Source organism: Myotis nattereri, assembly GCF_964212035.1.
Source record: "Myotis nattereri genome assembly, chromosome: 18".
NCBI lineage: Eukaryota > Metazoa > Chordata > Mammalia > Chiroptera > Vespertilionidae > Myotis > Myotis nattereri.
Window position 1 is genome coordinate 2470190 of NC_138093.1, and position 24055 is coordinate 2494244.

Sequence of the window (24055 nt, forward strand, 5' to 3'; positions counted from 1 at the left end):
GCCATCTTTGATAAGGGCAGAGGTTCCCGCGGGGAGCTGACAACTTTCCCTCCCTCCACTCGCTGCTTGCCCTGAACCATGGCGGCCTCTGCGCCGACTCCGCACGCGACGGGCTTCCCAGCCGAGGGTCGCTGCGGCTACTACGTGGCAAAGAAGAAGAGGTTCTGCAGGATGGTGGCGGCAGCCGGGAGGAGGTTCTGTGGCGAACACGCTGGCGCCGCGGAGGTCTGGTAGCTCCCCGCCCGAAAGTCGGAACCAAGTTTCCCGGCCCCGCCCCTCCCCTCTCGCACCGACTTGGGCTTCGGTCCCCCGGGTTTTCCAGCCTCTTCGGTTCATCCCCGCGGTTCTGGGCCCCCGGGGGGCGACGGGGAGAGGGACTCCCGCGCCCGCCGCGTCGCCGCCCCCCGGGGTCCCTCCACGACGCGCGGGGATCCGCACCCCGTTTGTTCTCGTCAGTGCGGCGGAGAGAAGCTCCTTAGAGTGTGGCTTGGAAGCAGGTGTTTCTTTACTTTTCGGTGACAGTTGACACGCAGTGTCATCCTGTGTTGGTTGGGGGTGCGCAGCACCGTGTGGACGAAGGGACACCCCCCCCCCCTTCCCCGTGTCCAGTCCTGAAATGAACAGCCCGTGCGGCCTCCCGGCGCACCCCAAGGATGGGCCCCCCCAGCTCCTGGAGGGGCAGTTTTATTGTTTCACTTTTCGGTTGCACATAGCCTGTCAGTTCCGGTGCACAACAGCGATAGACAGTCCTGTAACTTAGGGTGCCCGCCCCCCGCCCCAGCCCCCAGCTGGCCACGCATGGTTATCGCCATTGCTGACCGCATTCCCTGCGGGCGCTTTACATCCCCACTGTGCTGTGGCTGCTCCCCTTTTAAAAATCTTTATTGTTGAAAGTGTTACAGATGCTCCCCCCATCCCCCCATTGACCCCTTACCCATGGGTTATGCCTTATGCATACAAGTTCTGTGGTTAATCACTCTCCTCCCCATCTGTACTTCCTAATGGGCGGGGGGATTTTAAAACATGTCAGAATCCACTCTCCCTTTAAAAATGAAACCAGCCCTGGCCGGCTTGGCTCGGTGGATAGAGCCTCGGTCTGCGGACTGAAGGGTCTCGGGTTTGATTCCCGTCAAGGGCACAGGCCTGGGTTGCGGGCTCGATCCCCAGTAGGGGGTGGGGGGCTGATCGGTGGTTCTCTCTCCCTCTCCCTTCCTCTCTGAAATCAATAAAAATATATTTAAAAAAATAAAAATGAAAACAGGCAGCCATTGTGTTCACTAGTACAGTCCCCCGTATAACTGGACTGTGAGTTGGGGTGTAGATGATAGGAAAATAGGAATAGGAATGGGAATAGAGGAGGGGTGCCGGTGGCAAAGGCCCTGCGGGTAGGCTCTGGGTTAAGGAGAAGAGGCAGGTGTCTGCTTCGGGCCTGGGGGCCGCCCAGTGCTGGGTGTGTGGTTTTTGTTAGTCCCGGGTTCACCCTTCCAGGCTCCATGCAGGACAGCTCGGCCCCTTCATCCGCCGCTGTCCGTGGTGGCCATCGCCCTGCTTCAGACGCTGAATGCCCTGGCACTGGCCTGGAGGGCAGCACACGGGAACCAGCTTACCCTGGTTTGGGGGTGGGGCGGCCTGGACTTAGGGTGAGAACTCGGGCGCACACCCACAGGTGTGTGGGCCGGCTTTGAGGGGACCGGCAGACGTCCCTCGATTGAAGAAGGAGATGCGTGGTTTTGTTCTCACTCTGAGACCTCGGATGTGAGCTTAGCCACACGGCTGGAAGGTGACAGCAGACTCAGAATCAGTCCTTACCAGCCGGTCGGTCGGTTGGTCGGTCGGTATTCCCCGAGAGCCAGCCCCGTGCTACGCAGGTTTTTAGAAACAATTAGCTCACTTCATCTTCCTCCCCCTTTGGAGGCAAAATTAATGGTGATGTTTGGGTGGAGGCAGGAGGTCTACTAAGGTCACAGAGTTAGGAGCTGGAGCTGAGGACCAGACCTCCGAGTACTGCCCTGTCCCCTACAGATCGCGTGGAGTTGCCATCACGATTAATTTCCCTTGAATTTTCCTAGTGCCTGTGGTTCACTCCACGTGACTTAGAAACAAACAGTGCGACTCTGCTCGCCTGTAGAATTTGGCCACCGAGCCAGTGGTTAAATGCCATAGTTCATCGTGTCTAAGACCCTTTCTTTGAGCATCTCTGAAATCAGGATGTGTCCCGAAATCAGTGACATCACAACTTAAATTGGCAGTATTTTTCTCGCTCAGTGGTGCCTGGCCTGATAGTGGTGTCTTCGTCAGTGCTGTCATAGGTGCAGGTTCGTGTGCAGGCCGCCTTCATAACCTGTAGGACGCTGCGGGGCCTCGTCCAAAGCAGTATTTGCTCGTCTGTGCGCACACCAGCCGCACTGGACACTAGTTGTTGGACCCTGTGACCTGCTTGAGCCCATGTTTCATTCACAGCCACTTAAGGACTCTCTGCCTTGTTTCGGGAACGCATCAACTTAGGATTGCACTGAAGTCAAAGCGAGTGCCTGTCAGCAGTGAATTTGGTATTTTATTCAAATAAATATATCCTTTTTCTTTACTAGGAAGAAAATGCTCGAAAAAGAATCCTGTGTCCTTTAGATCCGAAACAGTAAGTACGGGGTCAGATAAGGGGTTTTTCTGTGCCGGAAACAGTAATTGTCACAAGTCTTACTTTAAATCATTTTCTCTTCAAATGTAGCACAGTCTACGAAGATCAATTAGCAAAGCATTTGAGAAAATGTAACTCAAGAGAGAAGCCCAAACCTGTAAGTAGCTGATCGGTAGAACTGAATGGTGACCGTGTGCTGTGTGATGTTTTACAGACTCAGTAGATTACAGATGTGAGCACTTCACTCTCGTCTCCGAGGCTTGAATGCGGTCCCTGCGTTTGCGTGTTTGAAGGCCAGCACTGTATCCGAGAGAGTCCTCGTGCAGATAATAGAATTTTATGCAACCAGAGTGTAGTTCAGAGAATGATTTCACAGTGTGTTTATTCAGAAATATTTCCTTAGTGCCTCCTAGGGTTATTCCAATTAAATTGATCCCAAGGGGCTTATTTGAAACTGGTAAGTAAGCTGTCAAGAACGGGTATCGTAATAAGGTCAGCGGAAGGAGTGCACATGTGATAAGAACACACACTTACGTAAAAATTAAAATTAAGTCCAAGAGACCAAGACAGGCTTCCCAGAGAGAATGATTATCTATTTTCATTAGTATTTTAGGTGGAAGAAATCAGACCTAAACTGTTGCGACATCGGTATCTTGCCTCTGGTGTTGGTCATGGTTCCTGTCTGATCAGCAGCCATGGGTATAGTTGATGCTTTGTTTTTGCTTTAATGCCGTGAACAGAACTGACCCAGCCCTCCGTCTGCGCTGTAGTGAGGTTAAAACTCTTCATAGAAAATTACTGGTGAATTTCTCTAGACGACAGATGTTCACAGAACCACTCACTAGGATAGAAGATCCGTGAACACAGAGTTCCTTGTTCTGTTCTCTCCTGTGGTGAATCCTCAGCACCCAAAGCTAATGAAGGGCCACAGTAGGTGCTCAGTGACTTTGTAATGAAGGACCATAGTAGGTGCTCAGTGACTTTGTAATGAATGGCCACAGTAGGTGCTCAGTGACTTTGTAATGAATGGCCACAGTAGGTGCTCAGTGACTTTGTAATGAATGACCACAGTAGGTGCTCAGTGACTTTGTAATGAATGACCACAGTAGGTGCTCAGTGACTTTGTAATGAATGGCCACAGTAGGTGCTCAGTGACTTTGTAATGAATGACCACAGTAGGTGCTCAGTGACTTTGTAATGAATGGCCACAGTAGGTGCTCAGTGACTTTGTAATGAATGGCCACAGTAGGTGCTCAGTAACTGTAATGAATGACCACACTAGGTGCTCAGTAACTGTGTAATGAATGGCCACACTAGGTGCTCAGTAACTGTGTAATGAATGGCCACACTAGGTGCTCAGTAACTGTGTAATGAATGACCACACTAGGTGCTCAGTAACTGTGTAATGAATGACCACACTAGGTGCTCAGTAACTGTGTAATGAATGGCCACACTAGGTGCTTAGTAACTGTGTAATGAATGGCCACACTAGGTGCTCAGTAACTGTAATGAAGGACGACAGTAGGTGCTCAGTAACTGTGTAATGAATGAATGGGTCGAAGGGAGGCACAGACAAGGGGAGAAGGGAAGGATCAGTTTTTCAGTTCAGTTTCTGTGAGCTCTTCACATTAATAACAGCATTTTTATGGTTTTGTTTTGGTTAAGGACTTCTTTATTCAAGATATTAATGCAGGCCTAAAAGACGAAACAGAAATATCTGAACAGTTAGTAAGTACTTGACTTTTTACTTTTTTTTTTTAATATATTTTATCGATTTTTTACAGAGAGGAAGGGAGAGGGATAGAGAGTTAGAAACATCGATGAGAGAAAAACATCAATCAGCTGCCTTCTGCACACCCCCCACTGGGGATGTGCTCGTAACCAAGGTACATGCCCTTGACCGGAATTGAACCTGGGACCTTTCAGATCGCAGGCCGACGCTCTATCCACTGAGCCAAACCAGTTAGGGCGGGCGGACTTTTTACTTTTAAACAGTATTTATAAGCTGTCTCCACATTGAATTAGCTGCGTTCCAATTTTTGTTTGGAATAAGTTAATTTTTTAAAATTTAGAATGCATTTTCTATAGAATTGATATTCTTAGTGATCAGCTCACCCCTCATTTTTTTGTATGTAGGTTCCAATTTCTTCTCTCCCTGAAGAACAGTTGGAAATTTTAATTAAGAAGTTGAAAAAAGCAAGTGAGGGTAAGTCTGCCTAAAGTTGCGAGTTCAAGATTTTGAAGAACAGTTAGGTGGTACGTGGACCGGCACCAGCGTGGTTTAAGGGTATCCCCACCATTGTCCAGAGCCTGTGGTTTCAGGTTTGGCTGCTTAAGCTCTGGTGCTTACATTTGGCACAGGTTTGAACTCGACACTTAAAGATCAAATTATGTCCCATCCTGCATTGCATGATGCCCTTAATGACCCTAACAATGGTGACTCTGCAACCAAACACCTGAAGCAGCAGGTATGTGTAGGCCACGCTGATCTTGAACATGGCCTCTGGTCTGTCAGAAGCTAACATTCCGTTCTTTCTAAACATAGCTACTAATGAGCTTTCACTCAGTGTGCCTTTCAGGGACAGAACCCTTCCATTCTAATAAGTATGTGTAAACGTCTACTAAAATGTTTGGCCTGACTGTGGGTCTGAGTACCGCGTGTTAAATATTTAAAAACAAAGCAAGAGAAAAAAATTTAAAGCCACACAGACATCTTCCTTGTGACCATGCCGCCTTCTGTAGATATTACCTTCTGCTATTTTTCCCGCTTGAGCCAGATGTGTTTGCTCTCGTTTATAAAATAATCTCGTGAGGTTTGCAGGCTTCTATTTTAGGTAACATTGAGAAATTAAAGTTACTTGGTCCAAGAAGATGCTTTGTTGAGTTTGGAGCAGGAAAGGGGAAATTATCTCACTGGGTTGATATTGCCTTAAAAGATGCCGAAGAAGTTCACTTCATCCTCGTAGAGAAGGTGCCCACGAGGTTCAAGGTGAGCGACCACGGCCACACGCTGCCCGGATGGGCTTGCACGTCCTCGTGGGCCAGAGGCATGTCTCTTAGTGAAAGGGGATTTTGCTCTGCATTTTGAAAACAAATAGAACTTGTTTATTTTAATAAAGCTTTTCCTTAAACATAGAAAAGCCATGGTTATAATAATGTTCTGTTTGTGCAGGTAGATGGCAAACACAGAAAGAAAAATTCAGTGTTTCAAAGACTTCAGATCGACATTCAACACCTGTGTTTGAGTGAGTTGCGTAACTTTCCGTTGTCTGCCATAAATCATAGACGTTTCCAGCTCGGGTTGCTTGGAAGTCCAGCCACGCATGACACGCGTCAGGCGTGAGGGCGAGGCCTGGTCAGGCAGCCGCCACACTGCCCGCTCACAGCCGCCTGTGTCCTCCAGCCACGCATGACACGCGTCAGGCGCGAGGGCGAGGCCTGGTCAGGCAGCCGCCACACTGCCCGCTCACAGCCGCCTGTGTCCTCCAGCCACGCATGACACGCGTCAGGCGCGAGGGCGAGGCCTGGTCAGGCAGCCGCCACACTGCCCGCTCACAGCCGCCTGTGTCCTCCAGCCACGCATGACACGCGTCAGGCGCGAGGGCGAGGCCTGGTCAGGCAGCCGCCACACTGCCCGCTCACAGCCGCGTGTGTCCTCCTCCAGCCGCTGCGTCTCTGAGCCTCATCCCTAAACCACCAAGTGCGAACGTTTCGTTTGAGTCTCTCTCAGCCCTAAAACTCAAAGACTCTACTTAGTTCCCTGTTTGGGGAGGCACCGTAAGGCCTTATCCCACGAGGGGCTGACTTAGTTCTCCTTTTATTTCAGACAGGATTCCCGTGCTGAGCAGGGAGAGGCTGCCTGTGGTAGGAATCGGAAAGCACCTGTGTGGTGCGGCGACAGGTAAGCCCGCACACCCATCGCATCTCCACGCTCTCGAGGTCCTAGCGCACGGCCTCGCCGTTTCAGGGGTCTCTCTATGTTCCCGTCACGTGGTCACCGTGTGGTGGTCTGCCCGGGAGCACTGCCCGTGGGAGAGCAGACGGCCTCCTGCTCAGCTGCTCATGGCCCCGAGTGAGATCAGACACAGGGCCTCCTGCTCCCCTTCCTGAATGGCGTGCTTCTCGGTGGCTCTTCCTTCCTGGCTCTCCCTCTGCGTCTTCCCTCCATCTCTCCTTTCAGGACTGGCACCTCCGCCAGCCACACGGACGCCTGGCCTCTTCATTTCTTTCTTCGGCTTTTCTTGAGGTGGAAACCTCCGTGGCTTGTAAGTGTAGGGAGATGAGTTTGCTCCGTGCGAGGCATTTCCTCCGCCAGGACAGGAGACCTGAAGTCAGTCCCAGGATTTGGACTGAGAGATTTTGCAAACTAGACCTTAAGTTTTACTGAGAAGTAGACTTTATGCAGAATAAATCATTCAAGAAAGTGAGACGATAATGAGAAAAGAGCAAATACAAACAAAGCTGACCATTCAGAAGAGAATGATCACTGGTGGGAAGCTAAGCAGGTTGGCTGCTTTTGGTTTGGGGTTTTAGAAGCCATAGTGCTCCCTCGAAGTGAAAGGACTCACGGGGAAGACGCTGCCGTGGGGCCGTGGTTGTGTTTGCAGATCTGGCATTGCGCTGTCTGGTTGAAACGTACGGAGCCAGGCGTGAGGAGGGGAATGAGGAGCCTTCAGCCAAACGCATAAAGAACAGTAAGGCAGACAAGGACCTGGACGCTGCGGCCGGGGACGGAGGTGAAGGCCACGTGGCGGAGGTGTGGAGTCCTGTGGCTGGCATTGTGGTCGCGCTGTGCTGTCACCACAGGTGCGATTGGAGACACTATGTGGGCAAAGACTATTTCAGGGCCCGGGGCCTGGGAGCCCTGGAGTTCCACTATTTCCAGCGCATGAGTAGCTGGGCGACGTGTGGGAGGCGGACAGCTGCTCCGGAGGCCTCCAGTGTCTCCAGGACAAGAGATGACGAGAGCGAGGACGGCGAGGAGCATGATGGCGGGGGACACGGAGGCCCTGAGGACCGCGCCGGGACTTTGCCCGGGTAAGTGACGGGGAACTGGACAGCTCTGGGGCGGGACTGTTCATCTCTGTTCTCAGACGAATGCTGCCAAAGTTCATTCATGAACATGTGTGTGGCCGTCAGCTCAAAGCCTCACGTCTGCATTGTGGTCATAAGTGAAGCGTGTCTGGGAAGCGTGGGACACAGCGCCCAGGGGCCGGCAGCTCACCCGCGGCTTCCAGTACACAGGAGCCAGAAAAGAGCTTGTTGCAAACTGACAAACGCGAGCGTTGCTGTGTGTGTTCTTTGTGTAGGTTTCTCCCTGCAGAGGAGAAGGAGAGGCTGGGGCGCCTGTGTAAGCTGCTGATTGACCAGGGCCGCCTGGAGTACCTGCAGCGGCGGGGCTTCCGGGGCGCGCTGCAGCGCTACGCCGACCCCGGGGTGTCCCTGGAGAACGTGCTGCTCACGGCCTTACCCGCGCAGGCTCCACCAGCAGACGCGACTGCTTGACGGAGAAGAAACTGAACACCATCTGTCTTCCACCAAAAAACAAGGCCTTCTACATTGTATTTTTATATTCACAAAAATATCATTGATAGCAGGTGATGCGAACTTTAAAAAAACGTTGTGCCTCATTGAACTTGGGTACTAGCTTTGTTTTTTACTTGAGAAGAGTCCAGACCTGAGAAAATTCACCAAAGTCACTTCAGCAGGCGCCTGGGTCCCGTCAGCCGTCGGGGTCTGTAGAGGCGGGGGGCGTGGTCGCACAGTCGGCTGCGGCATCTGAAACACAACAGGTCGCCATGGGGCTAGCACAGTCACTTTCTAGGTACATGAATTTTGGAATTCACTGTCCCTTGGTTTTATTTAGTCCTTTTTATTTCTCAAGTTCAAGGCGTAGTAATCAATTGTCAGTTTCTAACGGGGCAGCTTGAGCACTGGTTTCTGTGTGGGTTTTTCTTTCCAAGCAGATCTGGAAAGAATAGTCAGTTTGTTTTTTTCCTTTGCAAACAGACCCAGAGGTATTCACAATCAACCAATAAATTCACCTTCAGATTTCCAGGGTCAGACCTGCGTGTATATATTCTCAGAATTTGTCCAAGCAAACTCCGAAACCGAAGCAATGTTTTCCAGGGGAAGAAAAAAATAGTTCGTTCTATTGGGTATTATACAGTTAGAACTTCCAAAAAGACACTGAGAAGCTCACTTCACAAATTAAGTCGAAATTTGCAAATAACTTCTGAAGTTAATTATCTCACATCTCTTAACAGGCTACTTTTACATGTATAAATACAGATATAAGTGTGTTCTCTCTTGTTTGGGAAAAGAATTTGGAGTGTAGTGAAAATTAGGTAGTGAAACCAGACACCTCACACTGAGGCCTCATTTACCTCGTAAAGAGTTTCTATGCACAGCAATATTAAACCAATCACATGGCGAGACTGGTATTTTGAGTGATTCTGCCTTTAGTTGTAAACAAACGTGTTCATCATTGGTACGTTTGCCAAGACAAAGACTCAGAATTACTAGTTTTGGATTAATGATACTCTTAGAAAACTTTTTTATAGGTCTGTGGTTACATGAATCGTAAATTAAACAGCCTATTTTTAATTCCTGACTTTTCTATTTTAGTTTAATCTCATGTTTTGTGAAACTGCGTGGGTTCAAATCCCAAGCCTACCACCTCTCAGCTGTGTGACCTTGGGCAAGCTCCCTAATCTCTGTGCCTCAGTTTCCTCCTAAAATGGGGGTGATGGCAATAATAAAGCCTACCTCGCAGGGTTGTTGTGAACATCAGATGAGATTATGAATGTAAAATGCTTAGAATGGTCGGAGCACAGAGTAAGTACTCCATGAATACTAACTGTTACAAATAGTGCTAGTCATGAATCTCATCATTTTAATAAATAATAAGCAGACTTGGTTGTATTGACTAAGTTACAACCTTTTTCTCTTGTTATAAGTTGTATGCAAAATATTATTAAAGTAAGGTAGTTTGATTCTATTTTAAGTTAGTTACTCATGTGCCCCCCATTCAAGGAAATATAAATCAAGATAATACATCCTATATAATAAGAGAGGAATATGCTAATTAGCCATTATGCCCTGAGACATAACGACCAAGCGCGTCACGACCAGATCATGGATCAGCAGGAGGGTGGGCCAGCAAGGTACAAGCCGGGTGCGGAGAGCTACAGGAGGGGGCAGGGGGGCGGGGGGAGCTACAGGAGGGCAGCAGTGAGCTACTGGTGTACAGATTCATGCGCAGGGCTACTAGTCATTCAATAATTAACCTGATACACTGGGTCAGACCATGCTCATTTACGTCACACCATCCGTTTTGTACCATTCAACAACTCATGCCTGGAAATAAGTGATTATGCTATAGGAGGCACCATCACTTAAGTTTCATAAAACATTTACACACACAAGAGAATCACCGACAGTCTTGTGGTCCATTTACATTTCCGACGCGGGTACCTAGTTCTCTATGGGTAGTAACGATTGCCCTTCAGCATGCCAGCCGTAGGTCAATCGCAGCTTTCCCCCACCCTGTTCATTTTCCTTAGCATCCTGACCGACATGTGGGACGTGCACCTAGCTGCTCCTCACCTGCAGAATCTGCAGGTTCAGCTGGTGGATGTTCCTCTCCCATCGATGTTTCTCTCCCTCTGCCTTCCTCTCGCTCTAGAATCAATAAAAACATATTTTAAAAAGATAGAAGAAATCCACAAAGGAGTTCATGAACATAAACACTCCTCCACCAGAAGGAATACGGAACCTGTGGAAGCACCAGTTGCATACCTGCTTGTCTCCGGGACTCCTGGATGTAGGTGTGCATGAACTGGAGGCCGAATAATTCCTGCTCCTCCTCCTCCTCGGTGCTCTCAGGGGCGGGAAGGGTCACTTCCAGTCTCAGCGGGTTGTCTCTGAAGTTGACAAACCTAACAGAGTGCCAGAAACCAGGGTTTACAGGTGCCGTGGGAGTGTGAAATTCCCTGGAGACAGAGCAGTGATGATAGTATAAACCAGCGGTTACCAGCCTTTCGGACCTCCTGGACCCCCAGTGGCCCACGGACCACCGGTTGGTGACCGCTGTTCTAAACAACTCTAGCTGGTCCCAATGACAGCATCTTGGTGAGATGTGACATAGCCCAAGAATCTTTAAGTTTCTTTCTTGAAGAAAAAAATACCAGCTGGAGACAACTTATTTCCAGAGCTCGGAAAAGTAATTGCTAGTCCTGCGGGTGTGACGGTTGGGCGTCCTTCAGTGCAGGAAAGGTCACTGGTTCGACACAGGTTCGACTGGTCAGGGCTCATGCCCAGAGTGAGGACTCCTCCCAGTAGAGGGCGTGCAGGAGGCAGCTGATGGATGTTTCTCTCATCAATCTTTCCCTCTTCTTTCCCTCTCCCTCTCTAAGATCAATAAAAACATTTTAAAATAAATAAAAGCAAGCAACTGTTGGCAGCATGGATTTAATGTGGAGCAGTGGGACTTCCCAGGGCATTCCTAATGCATCTCAAACACACAGAGGCTCCTCCACCTGACAGTGGGGTTATGTCCCGATAGACCCACTGTAACTTGAAAGTCAGCCAAAAATGCATGTAATTCCCCGAAGCTACTGCACAGGATAGCTTCACCTGGCCGACCTGACACATGCTCAGATCACTCCCATTTGCCTGCACTTGAGCCAGGCCATCTAACAGAAAGCCTGCTTTATCTGTACAATGAACGCAATAAACTTAAAATATGCGTATTTTATAGACTTGTTTGTGTCTTTTTATCATCGTAACTTCACCATCTGGTACAGACCTTGGTAGTCACTGCACATGTGAATGAATGAATGAATGGTTTTGTTACAGATGTGGGATTTGGCATGAATTCTCATGTCTTATGTTCACTGCCAAGAAGTTAAGTTTTGGGAGGAAGATACCAAAGGAGTTTTAATAGTAATGAACTTAGGCGATTTCATGAAAACGCCACCAACAGAGGGCATTCCTTGCCTGGCCATGTGCTCAGTGGTTGAGCATTGACCCAGGAACCAAGAGATCTCGGTTCAATTCCGGATCAGAGCACATGCTTGGGTTGTGGGCTTGATCCCCAGAATGGGGCGTGCAGGAGGCAGCCGATTGATGATGTTTCTCATCGATGTTACTCTCCCTCTTCCTTCCTCTCTCTTTAAAAGTCAATAAAAACATATTAAAAAAACTATAGGGCATTCCTTGATGCTGATAAATCCCAGCATGGCTTTAGTTTTATGGACTCGGCATTATATGCATCCGATTTGTAAATTAGAGTTTCAAAGTTGGACACGTCTTTTAAATGGGTGTATTCATCTGAAGGAGAACTCAGATGTGCAGTGATTCCGCTGTGTGGCTTTGTTCCACAGCCAGAAAGGAGCGTGCCAGGCTGGTGTGGAGAACCTGTACCTCAGGCTGGGCATCTCGCCCATGCACGCCGGGATGTCTTGCAGTTTGTTGTTGCAGAGAACGAGCGTGCCCAGGTTTTTCAAGCTGCTGATGGACTCGGGCAAGCAGGCGATTTCATTCCGCTGCAGCCACAACGTGTGCAGACTCTGCATCCTGAAGAATTAAAAGAGGTTTCTGCGATGAGTCGATCACACACAATATGGACACCCTGGTTCTTAGGAACTTAACAAAGAAATGTCACCTTCTGTAGCATCTCCACTAGCCAGCATACCTATCGAGTGAACTGACCTCACCTCACCTGCTTATAAGGGAACGGCATTGGGGAGTTCATCCCTACAGGGCAGCGTCATGGTGCAGGAGTGGAAATGAGATCAGTGTATTCTAGACTTCTTCACTGCTCTCATAGACTTTCTTAAAGAAGGGCTGCTGTAAATGGGATCGAATCCGAATCAGCGAAAATCAGAGATTACTAATGTGCTCAGCTGGCAAAGGAAGTGTGCATGTGGTTAACACCATAGACTCTGGGGGCAGGCGGCCTGGGTTCAAGTCCCGGGTCGCACACTGACTGTGGCCTTGAGCAGTCCAGCTTCCTCGTCCACTCCTCAAGCGCACAGAAGCGTGCGGCGTGCGCTAAGCAACGTTGTCACCATGGCAGCAGGTTCTCGTCACATTGCGGAAGCCAGGTAGCCAAGTTTTGCTATTTTACTTTCTTTTCTTTTTTTGGAATAAGTGAAACTTTTCTATTAAATGGTAGCACAGTTAGAACTAGATGTATCTACTGTGCTTATGCCTGGGGTCCCCTTCATTTTCTTTATTTCTTATCCTAGGTTACTTCATCACGCCCGTTGGTAGCATTAGAAGTTGTTTGCTTGCCTGGTCGGTGTGGCTCAGTGGTTGAGCATGAACCGATGAACCAGGAGGTCACTGATCAATGCCCGGTCAGGGCACATGCCTGGGTTGCGGGCTCGATCCCCAGTAGGGGGCGTGCAGGAGGCAGCCGATCTGTGACTCTCTCTCCTCACTGATGTTTCTCTCTCTCTCCCCGTCCTTCCTCCCTGAACTCAGTGTGGAATAGAAGCTGCTTGCCTTACCTCTCTATGGCATCGGGGAGCTGCTCGAGTTGGTTGCTCCCCAGGTCCAGCCACTCGAGGGCGGGCATGCTCAGCACGGCGGCGGGGATGGCGGTGAAGCTGTTCATGCTCAGGTCCAGGTGGGTGAGCTTCGTCAGGCGGCCGAGCTGAGGAGACAAGCGAGGGTCCCACAGTGAGGGAAGGAGCTGGACACGCCCCTGGCGAGGGGGCTCCGTTACAGTGAGGAGAGCTCCCGTAGGTGTGGGCTCGATGTCCTCAGCGTGGAAATCAAAGTAAACCAAAGTGACTTCCAGCATGGAACCCTCTCCCACGGAAGCTCATCTACTCCCAGGAAAGTCTCTCCCGAAGAGACCCAGTCCCAGGCCTCGCAGACCTGCCGGAGAGACGGCTGTTCCTTCTCACAGTAAACATGAGCGGAGATTGGCGTGGAAAAGCTCAAATTCAAAATAATCTTTAATGGGACCCTCTCCTTTATCTCTCGCTCCCTCTCCCTTCCTCTCTGAAATCAATAAAAAGATATATTTTTAAAAACAACCTGGGCACTCTATTACAACCAACTAGTTACCAAAGAGTGTTTTCTGTCAACACATCGTGCTTCATGATGATGGTTCATTCCTTCGATACGCATTTATTATCAACTACATCCTAGGCTGTGCCTTCGCCTCCAGGAATGGAAATCAGTAAGACTCACTCTGGCCTTCAGGTGGATCACAGCCTGGTCAATGGAGGATGTGAGCACTGTGACAGTAACAGAAGTATCTTATGCTAAGCAGAGGTTTTTCTTGTTTAAACAATGCCTCTTACTTACAATAACAAGAAACGGCTTTCACTACACATTCCCTGGAAGGAAATGGGTACCATTTCTTTACTGCTGCTGCTTGGAATGACCCCACCACTGAGAGAGGCAAGCCACTAGCAGATGGGCACCAGCGTCGCCGGCACTCTCCCCTGACCTCCGGAGGAAGCTCGCAGATGTCTCTGTTGACAGCCAGTTCCAGTTTCTCCAAGCTGGCGCAGTTACTCAGCTCCGGGGGGACCGTCTTGATCTTGTTGTAACTAAGAGTCAGCTCCTGAAGTCTAGTAAGCAGCCCTACGAAAAAGTGCACAATGAGACCAGGTGGGTGGACAATGTTTCGTTGGGAAGTATTACACGTTAAGAACTTGCCAGGCCCGGCCGGCGTGGCTCAGTGTTGAGCGTCGACCTATGAACCAGGAGGTCATGGTTCGATTCCCGGTCAGGGCACAGGCCCGGGTTGTGGGCTTGATCCCCAGTGGGGGGCGTGCAGGAGGCAGCCGATCCATGATTCTCTCTCATCATTAATGTTTCTATCTCTCTCCCTCTTCCTTCCTCTCTGAAATCAACAAAAATATACTTTTAAAAAAAGAACTTGCCAGTTTTATGTTGATATATTCACAGTTGACAGGTTGTTAACTCTTCCCAGATAACGGGCTGGTGTACCAGTGCTTCAGGCAAAAACACATTTTTTTCATCCCGTTTTATCTATACTATATCCTGACCAATTTTCTCTTTGGGGATTTCCTTTCTCCTTTAAGTGATCTTTCTTTCTTTTTTTAAATGTATTTTTATTGATTTCAAAGAGGAAGAGAGAGAGAGAGAGAGGGAGAGAGAGAGAAACATCATTGATGAGAGAGAATCATGGATAGGCTGCCTTCTGCATGCCCCCTAGTGGGGATCAAGCCTGCAACCCAGGCATGTGCCCTTGACCAGAATCAAACCTGGACCCTCTGGTCCAAAAGCCAACACTCTATCCACTGAGCCAAACCGGCCAGATCTAAGTGATCTTTCTAATTTCCTTTCTTGCCTCCACACTGTCTCTTTCAAGGAGGAATTACTGAACCAGGAATATTGGTTTTAGAATCTACACATTTCTGAAGAGACTTTTCTGCATGGATCTCTCCTCCTGAATCACCTCAGTAAACCCAGAAGCATGGATCCCCCAAGAACGTCGATGTAGATCAGAATGTTTAAAATTTTCTCAAGGGCTATGGGACGATGAGATCTTTATGCCATGTATTAAACAAAAACCACGTGTTTTTTTTTTAATGTACGATTTTTTATTTTAGAGGGAGAGAAACGTCGATTTGTTGGCCCACTTATCTAAGCATTCATTCAGGGATCAAACCCGCAACCTTGGCGTATCAGGGTGATGCTCTAACCAACTGAGCTACCCGGCCGGGGCCTCAAACAAAAATCTAAAGAAAAGCACACCTGCCGGTGGGTAAGACAGCACGTTCCTTACCTATCCCTCGGGGTATCTCTGAAATCGTGTTTCGAGATAAATCTAACACAATGAGGTTCTGGAATCTTCCGATGAACTCAGGGATTTTCAACAAACCAGTTCTGTGCAGCTGCCACTCCTGTAGCTGATTCAGTTTCAGGAGAGAAGAAGGAAGGGTCTGAGTCGAGAGAAAGGAAAGACGGGATGTTACTCCATCACTCCGTGTCCTGCCGCACGGAAGTGGGGTTGTAGAGTTAGTGTTGCATCTGTGAACAAACCTTGGAAAGTGGGTGATCTTTCCAGTGCTTTATGTTACTCACTTTTTGGGGGGCTGTGTGTGTATATGAGAGTTAGTGGACCTGATAAAACAGTAATATCCATTTCCATTTAACTGAGTTATCCAGTTTTAACTGAGTTATTTGCTTCAGAAATGCTATGTGATTTTCAGTAGGCAGATGGTCATCCTTTATTTTAAAAAAATGAGAAATTAATTCTGAAAAGGATTAGAAGAAGAAATACTACAAATGCTTTAAGTTTACGCAGAGGAGAAGCAAATTGAGTTTTTGCAGACACACACACACAAAAACCGTGACATTATATTTCTTCTCAGCTGTTCATTCCTTTGGGTATGTTATTAAAATTAGAATTTCTTAACTGATTCCAGTCTTAATGACCCAGTCTCAGAATCATCCTCCTGCGAAAAGCAGAATGTGGACAAACCACCGAGTATTACCTGCCACGCTTACCTTCCACTCCTCCTGCTCTATCTTCAAAATAACTCTGCCGTTTTCCCTGGTGACCTTTTCCTTCAGCCTCGTCAAGGTGACCCGCTCCTCCCAGATCCGCACGAGCCTGGGAGACAGGAAGTCCCTTAGCTCACAGGCCAGGAGAGAGGCCACACTCACCTTCCTATTCAACCGGCCAGAGCAGACATTACACTGGATGTTAGCCAGAGCATTCGCTCTTCTATCAAGAAGGGCCCTTCAAAAACAACTGATCAGCAGTGTCTGGAGAGCGAACAAGAACTTATTTTGTAAGGATGTTAAATATGATCAGTATCACAAATGCTTTGTTTTTTTGTTTTTGTTTTTGTTTTTAAATATATTTTATTGATTTTTCACAGAGAAGAAGAGAGAGGGATAGAGAGTTCGAAACATCGATGAGAGAGAAACATCGATGAGCTGCCTCTTGCACACCTCCTCCTGGGGATGTGCCCACAACCAAGGTACATGCCCTTGGCCGGAATCGAACCTGGGACCTTTCAGTCCGCAGGCCGACGCTCTATCCACTGAGCCAAACCAGTCAGGGCACAAATGCTTTGTTTTTACGTCTTTGAAAAGTATCGTAACTCCCCATGATTTTGTTCTAGTGGCTTTATGGAGACATAGCTTAGTGCCATAAACCGAACCCTTTTACAGTGCAACTCAGCGGTTTGGGTATATGCACAGGGCTGTGCAACCATCTAATCCAAAACACTGAAGCAGTCATCAGAGAATGGAGGTTTAAAACATTTGAATATTTCTTGGCCAAAATCTCTTGACATCTGGGAGGTAAGATATATTCTTAACAGTTTTGCCTATTAACTGATCTTCAGCAAGGGTTTTATTTTGTTTTATTTGTTTGTTTGTTTTTTAATATATATTTTATAGATTTTTTTTTTACAGAGAGGAAGGGAGAGAGAGAGAGAGTTTAGAAACATCGATCCAGCTGCCTCCTGCACATCTCCCACTGGGGATGTGCCCGCAACCCAGGTACGTGCCCTTGACCGGAATCGAACCTGGGACCTTTCAGTCCGCAGGCCGACGCTCTATCCACTGAGCCAAACCGGTCTCGGCAGCAAGGGTTTTATTTTAATGCACAGAAACCCAAATATCTCTAAAAGTGTAATATTTGCTGTTTGTGTTTGTAAAATATTTCTGTAGAGTCTGTATATTTTCATCTGCGACTTGCCTAAGAGTTAACTAATCAGCTAACATGGGAATGTCGTTGGTGTGGCCTTCTAGACTGAACAGCTGAGCTCCTGATTGACAATGAAATTGTTTTAAGATTAAAATTAAGAGAAAATTTACATTTTGCAAATTCCAAGTAAAGATTCTAGCTAGAACTAAAAACTAATTTTGGTCTAGGTGTGAAAAAAGATAGGCATTTTCCCTAAATTTATCAAATGGTATCTGATTTTCTTTTCCCCTAAAGATGGTCAGAAACCTCTAATATGGCTTATAGTAATTATAGCTGTTAGCATAAGTGTTGTCTGTAACCCCAAGGTAGAATCTGGGGGTGGTTTATCCTTAGCGCCCCCTGGTGCTCAGGCCAGGTGACGGTCAGTTTGGTGCATGCATGAATGAATGTCCCCAGGGGCTGAGCTAAGTAAGGCCAGAGAGGAGTCTAGATGTAACCTTAGTGATGGAGGAGGGGTGCATAACAACTTTTAAAATTTACATTTTACTAACATTTACTCCCTCCCCATCACAATCTAGTCATGAAGCCGAAAAAGAAGACACGGTAGGGGAAAATACTAGTAATTCACACTCCTTACTCTTGCACAGAGAGAACTCAGAGCTGCTGCAATAAATGATTCTTGACGAGACCCAGGTCATAGGTGAAATTCAAGAGTTTAGAGCAGGGGTGGGCAAACTTTTTGACTCGAGGGTCACAATGGGTTCTTAAACTGGACCGGAGGGCCGGAACAAAAGCATGGATGGAGTGTTTGTGTGAACTAATATAAATTCAAAGTAAACATCATTACATAAAAGGGTACGGTCTTTTTTTTTTTTATTTTTTTTTTTTTTAGTTTTATTCATTTCAAACGGGCCGGATCCGGCCCGCGGGCCATAGTTTGCCCACGGCTGGTTTAGAACCACGCCATGATGCCTGGCCACTGTTTTAAAAACGAGTAGGATTTATTACGAGTGCGGTAAAGTCAACTTGATCAGAAGTGTGTACCCTAAACAAGGGGTTTCACAGAGGAGCTCCCTAGACAGAGCCAACCTAGGGCAGTGGGAGACCTGGGGTCGAGGTAATGCACAGGGCGTCGGACTGCGTGAGTGTGAATACCGCTTCCACACTTGTTAGCAACGTGATCTTTGACAAGTGACTGAGGCCTGTCCCTCGGGTTTCCCACCTTGAAAATGGAGAAAATAATAGGACCCATGGGTGACAGCGACTGCTTATCGTCCCCAGTATCCGTTACCCCTCTTCTTCCTCAGTAACAGATCCTCTAAATGTAAGTGGGCACAAGATGTCATTGGGCCATCCCCCCTTGCGGCCAGATACGCGTCATGGGAAGCCTTGGCCCAGAGGGTGCTGGCAGGAGCAGGGAGTGCATTTGCCCGCTGGCCGGAGTCCAATCCCCTGGCTGCAGTTGGTGTTTCTATTTGGGGCCTTGGGGTGACTGCAGGAATGAAAGCCACGCACAGTTGAGCAACAAGGTAGACGCCGGAGATGTGACTCAGTGGCTGCTCTTCCAGCCCTGGGTCCCTTCACCCGGAAAAGTGGACATTCTGGTTTAAGGCACTAGGATGCCGGTTTTCCTCCTCAGGGGAGGCTGTGTTTCAGCATGTTGAGAGGATCACATGAGGTGGTGCAAAAACACAGTTAACAGCGTGCCTAGTAAGCAGTGGGTGCACAGCGAGGGCTGCCACCCTCATCACTGTCAGCAGCATCATTATCTCTCCTGACTTTGGTTGGGAGAATGGCTCCTCCCCATGCTTTTAGGGACAGTTATCAGACACCTGTAGTTGCTTATCAATAACCTTTTCCACCTCTTCTTTGCTGGGAGAATACCTGTTATTTTCAACCGTCTACACTTCCCCCAAGTAACCCAGGTATACCAGTAAGCCTTAATTTGTCTGAATCAATCATACAGTCTCATTCCCGAGAAGGTAACTGGATGAGGGGTGTACACATGACCCAATCCTTGCCAACAAAGAAATAGAAATACTTTCCATTCTTCCCTTTTCTTCTCTGGTGCCCAGCTATGAGGCCTGGGAGTGCAGTCATCCTGTGACATTTCGGGGAGCTCAGCGGAGATGGGCAGTGGAAGGTGACAAGAGAAGCTGACTCTACAAGGCTGTTGGCGTTTTGCAAGTGCCTCACCTCAGGACTTTCTTCCCGCTTATGCCATTTTTGGTTGCATTTTCTGTTATTTGCTAACTAACACAAGACCGTGTAATGCTTAGAAAGAGAACTGAAGAATGGAGCTATGGGCAATCAGTGAGGAAAGGGCTCTTCTTGCAAGAATAGCAGAGCACTGGAGACATTCAGTGGGGAAAGCAGGCAGATACCGAGAAGGCAGATGAGAACCAAACGACTTAAATATAGCCAAATCTAGGAGTCAGGGGATTCTTGGAGGCCCTGGCTGGAGCTCACTGCTATTGAAATAGGTGAGAGTCTACAGAGCCTTCTGCCAGATGTTGTTTTATTTTTTAAAATATATTTTCATTGATTTCAGAGAGGAAGGGAGAGGGAGAGAAAGAGAGAAACAGCTCTCATCGTGATGAGAGGGTCATTGACCGGCTGCCTCCTGCACGCCCCCCCCGGGGATCCAGCCCTCAACCTAAGCCAGTGATGGCGAACCTTTTGAGCTCGGCGTGTCAGCATTTTGAAAAACCCTAACTTAACTCTGGTGTCACATATAGAAATTTTTTGATCTTTGCAACCATAATAAAACAAAGACTTATATTTTTGATATTTATTTTATATATTTAAATGCCATTTAACAAAGAAAAATCAACCAAAAAAATGAGTTTGCGTGTCACCTCTGACACACGTATCATAGGTTCGCCATCACTGATCTAAGCATATGCCTGACCGGGAATCAAACCGTGATCTCCTGGTTCATAGATCAACACCCAACCACTGAGCCCCGCTGGCCAGGCCGGATGTTGCTTTAGACCCTAGGGGATATGGTGTTGAGCAAACAATCACTGACAAGTAGACTAAATGGTACTCATCAAACTTTGGTGAATGTTGAGCAGAGTCCTCTGGGGACCCAGGAGAACTAGCGTTCTCACAGAGAGACCTTGTGTTTTCCGAGCCCCCATCACACGGCCACTCTTGATTGAGTCGGGTGTCTGCTTTGGGTATGTGTTGAGGTTTCAATAAATAAACATCTCTATCAAATTCAATACTAACGCCTGTAACAAATGCTCTTTCCTATAAGGATGCCATGAATTTCCGCTTGTTCAAAAGAATAAAGGAAGTATAGCCTACTTCTGTTTAAACTCCTTCTCTCGCTTCAGGTCTTCCGTGAGTATCTGTATCCTCTTCTCCCACACTTCCTTCACGGCGTTGACAGCCCCGGCACAAACCCCGTTCCCTGACATGGTTTCTCCACATTGTCACAGAGTCCCCAGCTTCCTTAGGTTTAAATGGCGGGATCACAGGTGCGTCTCAGAAAGGACCTGATGGTACCAGAGGAGGAAAGAAATGCATTTCAGAATGCTCACTGAGTACATCATGATCAAATAGCTTCTATATATAGTTAAATATATTTTTTATTGATCTCAGAGAGGAAGGGAGAGGTAGAGAGAGAGATAGAAACATCAATGATGAGAGAGAATCACTGATAGGCTGCCTCCTGTATGCCCCCTACCGGGGATGGAACCTGCAACCCAGGCATGTGCCCTTGACTGGAATAGAACCCGGGACCCTTCACTTTGCCGAATGACTCTCTATCCCAGGGGTCCTCAAACTATGGCCCGCAGGCCACAAGCAAATACAAATATTGTATTTGTTCCCGTTTTGTTTTTTTACTTCAAAATAAGATATGTGCAGTGTGCATAGGAATTTGTTCATAGTTTTTTTTAAAACTATAGTCCGGCCCTCCAACGGTCTGAGGGACAGTGAACTGGCTCCCTGTTTAAAAAGTTTGAGGACCCCTGCTCTATCCACTGAGCCAAACCAGCTAGGGCTGCTTTTCATTATTAATTGCCTCTACATTATTGATTTCTTTAAAGAAGAAGTGTGCAGTATGTGTGGTAAGAGAGACAAGACAGACAAATAATTGATAACTAATTGCCAATATGCAGAAAACCCTAAGGAGAGGGTCCCTGTTTCTAAGCAACGCCCTCAGAACCCACACAGGGGAGCTTGCGGGATCTTGTGCCATTTAGAAACCTTGGGATACAAATGCTTAGAATCCCACCACCTGGCTGTATCACAGTCAACCTGCAATTTGTCTCAGAGGTGAGCCAGTCTGAAGTATTTGCCTATCAGACAACAAGGTATTTATTAAAATCCCAAGTATCTACATGTAAATGTGCGTTTTACTAGACTTGCATGGGCTCACTCATTTCCTCATCTGCCGTCAACGTGGGGCACCTTCAGTTGTCCGGTAACAGCGCGGCCACGTTCCCTAGGACTGCGGTCTCCTCCTAGCTTATCCCCTGACAGGCCAGCGCGGTGCCTGGCTGGAGGCGAGGACGGCAGTGCTGAGACCGGAAACCTCAGCTTCACAAAGTCAAAAGGAAAGAAATACAACCTCAAAGCAAACGCTCCTGAGCCCTCCGGAGAAGGACAATCACACGAGTGACCAGGAACCCCCAGAGTCGTTTAGATCCAGTTCCAAGTTCAGGTGTACATTCTGGACAACACAGGCACAGTAAAGGCACCATCAGCAGCAGCAACCTATTTATATGTGAAGGAGGAGAAAAAATATTTTTTTAAAAAGACTTACCATCATCGGTGGTGACAGAAGCTGACATGCCCCACGCTAGCGGTGACCAGCTGAGGGTATGGCAAGGGGACCCGTGTCCAGCGTGGCTCTGAGTGAGTGAACCCTGGGTCAGACTGTCACCGAGTGAGAGGCAATGTCAGCCTAGTTCTAAATTTAGTTCACGGGCAAAGCTGAGAATAGCAGGGACCACGTGGAGCTTCTGAAGCATCAGCAGGTGACGATGTGAGTGCATTCCCAGCGCGGCAGGACGCCGAGCCGTGGGCACCACAGAGCAGCAGGCCTGCCTCCTCCTGCGCTCCAAGAAGAGTGCCTGCTGAGAGTCCTTCCGCTTTCCGTGACTTCCACATTGTCAGTATTTAATGTAATTTCAAATATATATATTTTATTGATTTCAGAGAGGACGGGAGAGGGAGAGAGAGAAACATCAGTGATGAGAGAGAATTATCAATCGGCTGCCTCCTGCATGCCCCCAACTGGGGATTGAGCCTGCAACCCGGGCATGTGCCCTTGACTGGAGTCAAACCTGGGACCCTTCAGTCTGCAGGCCGACGCTCTATCCACTGAGCCAAACCGGCTAGGGCTAATATAATTAATATATATATATGTTTATTGATTTCAGAGACGAAGGGAGAGGGAGAGAGAGATAGAAACATCAATGATGAGAGAGAATCATGGACCAGCTGCCTCCAGCACCCCCCACACTGGGGATGGAGTTCACAACCCGGGCCTGTGCCCCGACCGGGAATGGAACCGTGACCTCCTGGTTCATAGGTCGACGCTCAGCCCCTGAGCCGCGCCGGCCGAGTGATAACGCTGTTCTCCAGAATCTATCTGCGCAGTCTCTGCTGCAAAACCTTTCCTCATTTTCCTTTGCCTCTGACCTCCCTCCAACCTCTTATCTAGTCACCACCTTCGACCCACCTCAGCCACCCTCAGCCTCCGAGACCAGCCAACCCCGTTTTCTGACCTTAACTCCTTATTGCCCAGCAGCCGTGAACTCCAAAATTTATCAGAATTATTCCCCGAGGAGGTGGAGGCCCCGTCAGCTGCCTGCCACCCGCCTCTGCGGCCTCCACACCCACCTCTCTCTGGGCTTCTGTGTCCACCGCCAGGATATGGCTTTGGGGGGCGCGGGCTGTTTCTTCCGAGAGTCGAGAGTCTAGGAGAGGCCCAGGGTGCCCAGCGTCCCTTAAAGATGCAAAACCAACGTGGCGGCCGCTTCCCTTCCGGAAACGCCACAGCCTCCCCAGGTGAGTGGGTGACACCTGGGAGCTGGAAGGACGCCTGGAAGCAGCGGGACCTTGGGGAGGAGCCTGACCAGGCCCCCGTGGACCTGCAGCCCTGGCGCTGCCCGCAGACCCTCAGGCTGTGCCTCCCTGCAGAACCACTTCCGGGGCGGAGGTGACCCTCATCAGGAAGGTGGGCGGCACCTGGCTCACCTCCCAGGTAGCCCCAGGCTGGCCTTGGCGAGCGGCTCTTCCTCTCTTCCACCGGCTGGCATGGATCCGTGGTTGAGCATTGACCTATGAACCAGGAGGTCAAGGTTCGATTCCAGTCAAGGGCACAGCCCGGATTGTGGGCTCCATCCCCAGTGTGGGGCGTGCAGGAGGCAGCCGATCCATGATTCCCTCTCATCACTGATGTTTCTATCTCTCTCTCCCTCTCCCTTCCTCTCTGACATCAATAACAAAATTCACACACACACACACACACACACTCAGTATAATATTTTTAAGAAATGGGAATGCCTTGCATTTACATATCCATGTTTCTAATATTCACCAACTTATGAGGGGAACGAGTGACAGTGGCGGTTTGAAAAAATCAGGCCCCTCTGTGACAGTTTGTCCTGCGCTGTCCGAGCAGCAGTGGAGCCGAGCGGCCCTTCTAGTCCTGCGCCAGGGCCACGGGCCACAGCCCGGCCACGTGCCATCGGAAGCCCCTGTCCGCAGCCTTGAGAGTGTGGTGCCCGGCCCGGGCCTGCTCC

General features: G+C 48.6%; 2 protein-coding genes across 2 annotated transcripts; one reads left to right on the forward strand and one right to left on the reverse strand.

Annotated features, from left to right (window-relative positions):
* Positions 1-61: 61 nt before the first annotated feature.
* TRMT13 (tRNA methyltransferase 13 homolog) lies at positions 62-8268 on the forward strand. Its single transcript, XM_081112715.1, has 11 exons — positions 62-225; positions 2589-2635; positions 2726-2792; positions 4301-4363; positions 4772-4841; positions 4997-5103; positions 5457-5624; positions 5808-5880; positions 6462-6536; positions 7243-7672; positions 7945-8268. The coding sequence occupies exons 1-11, from the start codon at positions 79-81 to the stop codon at positions 8138-8140; spliced, it is 1443 nt and encodes a 480-aa protein (XP_080968841.1). The 5' UTR covers positions 62-78; the 3' UTR covers positions 8141-8268.
* Positions 8170-22193, reverse strand: LRRC39 (leucine rich repeat containing 39). The gene is made up of 10 exons (XM_081112716.1): positions 22069-22193; positions 20604-20794; positions 16139-16244; positions 15414-15570; positions 14106-14242; positions 13153-13298; positions 12062-12214; positions 10436-10575; positions 10244-10318; positions 8170-8413 (listed from the first exon to the last, which is right to left on the reverse strand). The coding sequence occupies exons 2-10, from the start codon at positions 20714-20716 to the stop codon at positions 8358-8360; spliced, it is 1083 nt and encodes a 360-aa protein (XP_080968842.1). The 5' UTR covers positions 20717-20794; positions 22069-22193; the 3' UTR covers positions 8170-8357.
* Positions 22194-24055: the final 1862 nt, after the last annotated feature.

Coding starts and splice junctions, on each gene's coding strand:
- TRMT13 (XM_081112715.1), top strand. CDS start 79: ATGGCGGCCTCTGCGCCGACTCCGCACGCGACGGGCTTCCCAGCCGAG. Junction 2,636..2,725: donor TGTCCTTTAGATCCGAAACA/GTAAGTACGGGG, acceptor CTTCAAATGTAG/CACAGTCTACGAAGATCAAT. Junction 5,104..5,456: donor CCAAACACCTGAAGCAGCAG/GTATGTGTAGGC, acceptor TGAGGTTTGCAG/GCTTCTATTTTAGGTAACAT.
- LRRC39 (XM_081112716.1), bottom strand. CDS start 20,716: ATGTCAGGGAACGGGGTTTGTGCCGGGGCTGTCAACGCCGTGAAGGAA. Junction 10,319..10,435: donor GGAGTCCCGGAGACAAGCAG/GTATGCAACTGG, acceptor TATTGATTCTAG/AGCGAGAGGAAGGCAGAGGG. Junction 8,414..10,243: donor TGAACCTGCAGATTCTGCAG/GTGAGGAGCAGC, acceptor GTTGTGTTTCAG/ATGCCGCAGCCGACTGTGCG.